The 9,497-nt window shown below is 24.8% G+C and overlaps 1 protein-coding gene across 1 annotated transcript; it reads left to right on the top strand.

Moving 5' to 3' along the window:
- Positions 1-7,401: 7,401 nt before the first annotated feature.
- Positions 7,402-9,155, top strand: LOC8286638 (cytochrome P450 89A2). Its single transcript, XM_002531445.4, has one exon. It carries the CDS (start codon positions 7,515-7,517, stop codon positions 9,036-9,038), a length of 1,524 nt encoding a protein of 507 aa, XP_002531491.3. The 5' UTR covers positions 7,402-7,514; the 3' UTR covers positions 9,039-9,155.
- The last annotated feature ends 342 nt before the right edge of the window (positions 9,156-9,497 follow it).

Raw genomic sequence — 9,497 nt, forward strand, 5'->3', positions numbered from 1 at the left:
GTTAACCCTCAAAATTGTTTTGGTCATACCTTCTCCAAAAGGTTTAATTGCTTGCTCTTTGAGGTTTATCCACAAATTTTCTTTAGTTCCTATACTCAAAAGACTTTAGTTTGTACGGTTGTAAAAGGATACAATACAATCGATCTATTAATTAATAAATATTTGAGAAACTCATTTGGTAATTAATAATTTTATTATTCAATAATTAATAAAATTTAATAATAGTTTTTTGTAATTATTAATTATTAGAATAGATATTTCAAAACAAATTGGTATATGAGCATATATATATTCAACCAACCTATGATCCATTTTTTGAATCAGCTTACTATCAATAAACCATGTGTTAGGTTGTTGTTGCGGGAGATCTTGGAACATGCCTGTCGTGTGAATGCGCATACAAATAGAGTCACCCTCCATCCTGTGGTTTCAGCTTCCTTCCCCATACTATAGAAAAAGGGTTTTCCGGCCCTCCTTGAAGCTGACTAAGAGGGAGGTCCTTTTCTTTGTTCGTTCGCCCTTTTTTCTTTCTATATAAAATCCCAGTTTCAAATCTTAGGTCCATGAAAGAAACTCTTTCCTTGCTCTGCTAGCTCAAAGCCCACCAGTACTGTCTTGACTGACTGACTGTTACCTAAGACAAAAGGGCAAGATTGGATTTAAAAACGAAGATCGCAGGATCGAAAGAGGAGTCCAATAGAGACAGTGTCGCCCGCTATGCTACATAGGACGGAGTTCGGGGCCAAACCATTTCCTCACTCTTTTGAGTGCAATTCCTTAGAGGAGTTGCAATTGCAAGAGAATTCTAAATGTTCAGGTGGCACGTTCTTTACTTCTCTCTTCCTTCCCTGCTTAGACCTTGGCCATTTATTGATGGCCTATATATATATATATATATATTTAATTACTTATCGAATTGAATTAGTTAGAATATAAATTCTTTCTTATATAAATCATTTGTTGTATGTATATTATTAGTCAACAACTATTTCAATTTTTCGACTATTATAGATTTACTGACTTAAGTCTCATATTAATTTACATGTTTTGATCTTCATAAATTTAATAATTTAATATTTTTTTCAATCTAGCAAATATATTAATTATAAGACGGTTCCTTCTTTTTCAGTTCAGGTTTTGCATTTAATCATATTGTGGTTATCATCGTCCCTTTTTTTACGGAAACTGTCCTTTTTCAATTAATTAATTTTTTACTTTATGATATTGGTCAATTTATTTAACTATTTGTTAAGACTAATTAATGCAGTTAATCATGACATTAGGATTAATTTCGGAACATAAATTATAAATTTTTAAAAAGGAAAGGAATAATCTGGTTCAATTTAGTACATAAGTAAGTACAGAGTAGACAATTGGTAGATTGAATTTTTTTAAGATAATATTATTAATTATATTTCTAAATTTTATATTTTTTAACAATTTTATTTAATTATTTTAAAATTTAAAAATAAGTACTTATGCTTTTAATCTTTTCAAAAATACTTTTCAGTAATAATTCTTAAAATCTTATAATAAAGAAAATAATATGGAAAGTTAATTATGTTTACTAACATAAAAATTAGAGAGTAAATAAAAAATTTGTTGCATTTAGATGTAAAATATATGAAAAGAATACACATATATGAGATTTTTAATAATCATATCATTAAATTTAAGATAAATCTTCTTTTTAGTAAGCACAATCGACTTCTAACATCACTTTTTTTACTGTAAAATTTCAAAAATTGTCATTAGAAAATATTTTTGAAAACAAATAAATAAAATATAGATATTTGAATAGTGAATAATATTTTGTAATTTAGATTTAGAGTAATAGTAATTTAGAATTAAAGATATGTATATTTATTAGTTTCATTTTATAATTTTTAAATTTTTTTCTTCTGATTTTTCTAGAATAGATACTTATTTTGAAATTTTGAAACAATTGAATAAAATTGTTAAATAATATAAAATTATATTTGCTAGATTGCCAACTATTTAAAATATAAATAGTACATAAGTATAGAGTGGACAATTGGTAGATTGAATTTTTTTAATTTCACTTGTTAACAATTTTATCTAATTATTTCAAACTTTAAAAATAAATACATATGCTCTCAATTTTATCCGACCTCATATTTTTTTAACGTGGAATAAAACATTGTGATCGGAAAGTATTTTTGAAATAAATTAAAAAATTAAAAAATATAAATACATAACTTATGGTCAGACGTTTTTATATTTAGAGGGCTGTTTTTTTTGTGATAAAGAAATACTTTATAATTTAGTTCTCTTACATTTTTGCTACCTTACAAATTAATATCTTTAGATTTCTATGATTTAATATTAATATAATATTTATTTTCAAACAATAAAATTATTTTATGGGTGGTATACTATTAAATCAACTATCATGATACTTCTAAGAATATTATAATCTTATTTTAAAATTATTTCTTTTTATTTCTAATAAAATTAAAAAGTTATATATTAATTTTATTTAGTATAAATTCAATGTTGTTAGTTATATACTAAATCACTTTATAAGTGATTTTATTATTGAAAATGAGTATTATACTAATATTAAATCATAAAAATCTAAAGATATTAGTTTATAAGGTAGCAACAATATAAGGAAACTAAATCACAGATTACTTTTTTGCCACGAAAAAAATTAAAGTCTTTTAAGTGCAAAAGCGCTAAACCATAAGGAACTTTTTATACTTTTTTCTTCAAAGAATGTGTATTTGTTTTAAAATTTTAGATAAAATTATTAAAAAGTATAAAATTCAAGATTTAATTTGTAATTAGATCTTTTAAAAAAAAATAAATAGTATGAAATAGCCTATGAAAAATAGAATATGGTTGAAGACAAAATTTGAACTAAAAATAGAGGGATTAAAGTGTGTCCTATAAATATGTGGTTCTAAAGTGTTAATCTTATGTAATATATATATATATATATATATATATATATTTCATATTCATGGAGAAAAATATATTAATGGATCATTAGCGAAATGTCATGTTAGAACTTAAATATTTGTTACTAGGAATGAAAATATATAATTTATTTTGGTGCTTATGTAATTATTTAAGTGAAATGATTATAATATAAATAATATCAAAATTTCGGTGATTAAAATTCTTTTATATATTCTTAGTTTATTAATTTAAAATTTTACTAAAAAGAATTTGAGATAGTATTTAACCACGCGGTAAATCTAATTAACATTGGCGTATTGTCGATCTTACTTTCTAGCTTAACTTAAAGAATCATGATAAGAGCATCTTGCCGGAGTATGATCAATGGATTCTTTGGCAAGTAATCAGCATCCAAATGAAGAGAAAGGAAAAAGTGCAAATGAGCCCTTAAGGTTTTTGCCAAGTGGCAGATAAACCCATAATTATCTTTTTGGCATTAATAAATACAAAAAAATATTTTAGCTGTATTCTATCCCTTAATTAAACAGAGAAGCCATGTCAAATACGTGGGACCAAACACTAATTTTGCTTCTTAGCACAAACATCAGGGGCTTATTTGCACCTTTTTTTTAAAAGATATCCAATTAGAGCATTCTTTGTAAGTAACTCATAAAAAATATATAAATACTAAAACATGCGTAGCCCAAGGAGACAAGGACTCAATTTATTTATTTATTTATTTTAGCAAGTCACTTCCTTGATTTAAAAGAAGTTGACTGACAACTGTAGATTGAGACAATGTATATATAATATTTATTTATTTTATATTTTAATATAAAATTATTGATTTTTATTTGTCATAAGACATTTAAGATAAAAAAATAGAGAAAAAAAAGTATGTGGTTTGATATTTTGGTATTCTTTTGTAACAAAAAGTATTTTATAATTTAATTTAATAAATTAATATATCTAAATTAATATAATTTAATATTAGTATGATATTTATTTTCAATAATAAAACTATTTATTATGTAATTTAATGCATGATTAATTACATTCAATTTATGTTAAATTAATTTAATATAATTTTTTTAATTTTAATAAAAATAAATATAATAACTTTAAGAGTATGTTGATAATTAATTTAATAATAAATCACATATAAGATAATTTTATTATTAAAAATATAAATATAAATATTTTGGTAATTTTTAAAAAATTAATTATAAATAGTAAAAATATAAATAAATTAAATTGTAAAACTGCTAATCATAAAATATAAAAATATATTTTCTAATAAATTAAATATAATGAAAAAGTAAAAAATATATATTCATATTCTTTGATTATATTAACAAAATTATTCTAAATTAGAGCAATCTGATTTGTATAGTTAAAGGATTGACAATAAGTTGCTTACATTTGTCTTGCATAGAAAAGTAGAAAGCAAAAGATAATCTAAATAAACAAAACAAAAAATAACAGAAATCGTGAAATTTGTATAAATTCTTTTGAATACTTCACTGGGGACATGTTTAATTGAGGGTCAGAAGAGTTATCAATTAATAATTTTTTAACATTTTTATATATTTATTAAATAAAAATCATAAAATTTTAAATTAATTTATACAAAAATAATATTTATAAATATAAATTTTAGTATGTATTATTAAAATATTTTATATAAATTTAATTTAAATTTATAATTTTTATTCAATAAATATATAAAAATATTGAAAAACAATTTTAATTGCAACAGCCTAAATTTACCTAATATTTAACCTCTTTTATTTTATTTGATATATATTTTTATTCTGATATAACGTATTTTATATAGGGATTATTATATCTCGAAAATTTTCTAATTCTACAATTTTAAAAATAAATTAATCTCTGTAATGTTTATTTTTATTAATTATTATCTTTTTCAGTCTATTTTTTTCATAATTTAACTCGATTAAAAGACTCCATTAATAAAAAAATTAAATTTAAATTCTTAAACTTGTTACTAGTGTTGATTTTCTCCAAAAATAAAATTTTATTCATAGTGCCATAAACTTAAATAAAATGAAAAATAATAATTAATAATAACAGTAATATTAGCAATAACAATGAAGAAATAAATAAATAAATAAAAACATAAGGTGATCAAGAATTTATTAACTATATAATAATTTTTTGACATTTCATTAACAGTACATCCCCTATATATATATATATATATATATATATATATATATATATATATATAAAAGAGTAAAATAAATAGAACTGAACAGGGCAACATTATATGACAGACAAGCAAACATTCGAACTGACTATGATATTAATTTTAAAGGTCAGTTGTTGAGTACATTAATTAATGTACTAAGAGAATCATGTGTTGCTTAAAATAAATTGCTTCTTGTATTTAATTGGACCGAATCAAATAAATAAAATAAAAATTATTAAAAATATCATTATAATATCTCAAATGTCTGAAATCATATAATTAATAAGTTACTATAAGATATTCTGAGTAATTAAGTGTTAACATATGATATTGATACATAAAAATACTCTTAAAATAGTTTATGTTTAGTGGGATTCATGTAGATGTATAATGTTGGTTATATAATTCATAATGAGGATAGTTTTTAATTAGATTTAAAAAATTAATAATTATTTTTGTATATAAATTAATCATGCAAGATGCACATGAATTAGTTTTTTTCTTTTTTTCTTTTTCAATTTCTTCTGGAAGAAATAATTTAGTCATAAATCAACCTATTTTCAATTGATTGATTATTCCATTTTAATTCACTTAGCTAAACCATATTACTTGGCATTAGTTTTGATATATAAAGTAAAAAAATATATTATAAAGTGGCTATTCCCGATTCACATGGTGAATTTAGATTGCAAACCAATAATATCATGACATGACATGTATCCTTTTATATGTATATATATATATATAATTAATGAGAAATTATACTATTTTCATGTTGATCCAACATGATAATAATCTAATGAAGAAAGATAATATGAAAAAGAAGTGATAATATTTTTTCTAAAAAACTATCAGATTAGTTTTTTCTTCTATTAATGGGTGATTTTTCTTTATTTTAATAAATTTTTACATATTAACTTCTCCTAGTTAATAAATGATGATAGTTTTTTTAATGAAAGAAATCAAAAGATTTAAATATTTAAAGACACATAATATACTTATTTTTGAAATATAAGATTAAAGCTTATTTGTAATTCTATTAATTCATTAATTAATAAATTATGTTTTTAACTAAAAATTGCTCTAATTTTAAAAAATAATATTTTAATTATATTTTTAATACTATATTAACTAATAAATTAATTTTTTAAATAGAAATTCTAAGTTAAAATATTTTAAATTATATTTTAAATTTTTTATCAACTGATAAGTTAATCTTATAATATTTGAAACCAATAAAAATATTAAAAAAATCTAAGAAAGATAATTAATTTATTATTATTATTAAAATATTATGAATAATCATTACATATTAGAAATTTTATTAAATTTTATCTATAAACTCATTTATATTATTATTTATATTCATAATAATTATAATGATCGTGCAGTAATAGTAAACAACTAATTATTTTTAATTTATAACTATTAATATATTACTTTATTATTTGAATTTAAGTTATTTTTTTATATTAAATAAACTTTTATTTTATTTTTTATACAGTTTGCAGCTCATTACGAAAGTATTTAGTTAGATGCTAGAAATGAACTTTTACTCTAATCAATTAGTTGGTATCAATGTTTGTGGGTAATTGTTATGAATAGGAAATTAGCTTTTACGAGGATGTTTGTTCTGTTGGTTTTTCTCATACATTTCTCATACTTATTATTATTATTATTATTATTATTGATAAACACAACTGTTAATTAATTTTCCTTTAGTATAAAATATTTTAAAATGTAAGAAAAGATTAACCTTGAGATATTTTAAAATAAATTATATTATATGTATCTTCTCATATTTAACTCAATATATTCTCACTGTTATCTTTCAAACTGTCATTTCTCTATGAATTAGGTATAATGCTATTAAAGTAAATTTAAAATAATTATATACTTATAATAGATTCTATATATATATAAATTTTTTAAGTATATAAAACTCTTAAAAATGAATAATAAATATTACACTTTAATTAAAAAGAAACTAATTAATGTTTATATTAACAATTAAATATATAAACAACAATATTTATAAATTACTTTATCATGTACAATTATTAATCAACTACCAACCACAACTTAGCCAAACACCCTTACATTTTAATAAGAATGAAATAATAATAATTAAAATATCAACCAAGGATGAATGCTCATGCGACAATATTCTAAAACATCAGCATTGACTTGTTCCTTGTAAATCTCCAAAGAATCACCAAATAAAGCTATTAAAGAAGCAACATGCACAACAACCAGAAGAAGAATAAGAAAAGGCCAAAACCCTTGTCACCAAAAACTTGTATAAATCAATATTGCATGCTTTCAGTATTCTTTGAATCACAATTAAACACAATGTACATGCACAGTTAAGATATCAATGGAGCTTTACATCTTCATCTTCATCTTTTCATGTCTGTGTCTCCTTCTCAAGCCACTTTTTCACCTTCTTCTTCCTCCATCAAATCCCGCTACTAACCTCCCGCCAGGACCTTCTAAGATTTCCCTTTTAGCCAGATTCTTTCTGGGTAGAAAATCTTTTTATGAACTGGGTCCTATTATTTCTAGCCTACGTAAGAAATACGGCCCTCTCATCACTGTCCATCTTGGCTCCCAACCTACCCTTTTCATTACCAACAGTTCTCTTGCTCACCAGGCTCTTATCCAAAACGGTGCAGTTTTTGCCGATCGTCCTCCTTCCATTAACAACCTTATTGCCAGCAATTCTAAGAAGATCATCAGTAAATCTCCTTATGGACCTATCTGGCGTGCTCTCCGTCGTAATCTTACTTCAGGTGTTCTTCATCCTGCCCAACTTAAATCTTTCTCGCGTGTCCGAAAGCGAGTCCTCAGTAATTTGATTCGCAGCCTTGGAGACGACTCTGAAGTTAACAAGGTTGTTTACGTGGAAAAACATTTTCGCCATGCAATCTTTTCCTTGCTGGTTCTCCTGTGTTTTGGTGAAAATGTCGAGGAGAACCAGATTGTAGAGATAGAAAATGCACAGATGAAACTTTTCAAGAGTTTCCCCAGGTTTAAGGTGTTCATCATGATGCCCAGACTGGGAAAATTCTTATTCAAAAAGCTATGGAAAGAGCTAAATGAAATAGTTACAGGCTTCGATGATTGCATAAAACCCCTAATCTGGCTGAGAAAGAAAGATTTAGAACAGGAAATTTCAAGAACAGATCAGGACTGCACTTTCTATGTGGATACATTGCTAAACTTGCAAGTTCCTGGAGAAGAAGGGAAAATTACAGATGCAGAGGTGCTCGGATTGTGCAATGAATTCATTGCTGCTGGCACAGACACAACGATGCTTTCTTTAGAGTGGATCATGGCGAACCTGGTCAAATATCCAACCATTCAGGCCAGGATTCTGGAGGAAATAAAAGCTGTTACAGGAGACGAAGGAGAATGCATCAAAGAAGAAGATTTACAGAAGATGCCTTATCTAAAAGCAGTCATTCTTGAAGGTCTAAGGCGCCACCCACCAGGATATGCACTGGCTACCCCACATGCAGTGACAGAAGACATAGAGTTGGGTGGCTATACAGTACCTAAAGGTACTGCAGCAAATTTCCTGATAGCTGACATGGGCAGAGACCCTAACATCTGGGATGATCCTATGGAGTTCAAGCCTGAAAGATTCTCCAGAAATGAAGCTCAGGATTTTGATGTTACAGGGATTAGAGAGATAAAAATGATGCCGTTTGGTGCAGGAAGGAGGATATGCCCTGGTTACGGATTGGCTATGCTTCATTTGGAGTATCTTGTGGCAAATTTGGTATGGCAGTTTGAGTGGAGGCCAGTTAATGGGGAAGATGTTGATCTTACTGAGAAATATGGTATTACTATTTCAATGAAGAATCCTTTGCGAGTTCTTTTATCTCCTAGATTTTGATATCAATGAAATTCTGAGGTTACCATTGCTGTCTCAAGCTGATGGCAACATTTAGGGTTACTATATGATGTTTTGTGGTAATAAACTATATCAATTTCGGTTGATGTTTGTGTTAAATACTGTACCAATTTCTATTTAGGAAATTAAAGGTGTGTTTGCTTTTGCCAATCATCAATCGGTGCTTTTTCTTATTTCTTAGAATAATGGAGATTTCGGGTTTAAATATTTCATTGGCGATCTATTAATATAATTGGATTTATCACTTTTATGGTGAGAATCATATAAGAGAGATTGTTACTTTTATTATTGTGTATAGAACATTTCCTGGAATTTTAACAAAAAGAAAAAAATAATAATTAGTATGAATGATATAAAATTATAAAAATATATATGTTCTTTTTACCTATGCTCATACATCAAACCGATAGATGATTGATACACATTCATTAGTTTTAAATG

Source organism: Ricinus communis, chromosome 3 (assembly GCF_019578655.1).
Source record: "Ricinus communis isolate WT05 ecotype wild-type chromosome 3, ASM1957865v1, whole genome shotgun sequence".
NCBI classification, from domain to species: Eukaryota; Viridiplantae; Streptophyta; class Magnoliopsida; order Malpighiales; family Euphorbiaceae; genus Ricinus; species Ricinus communis.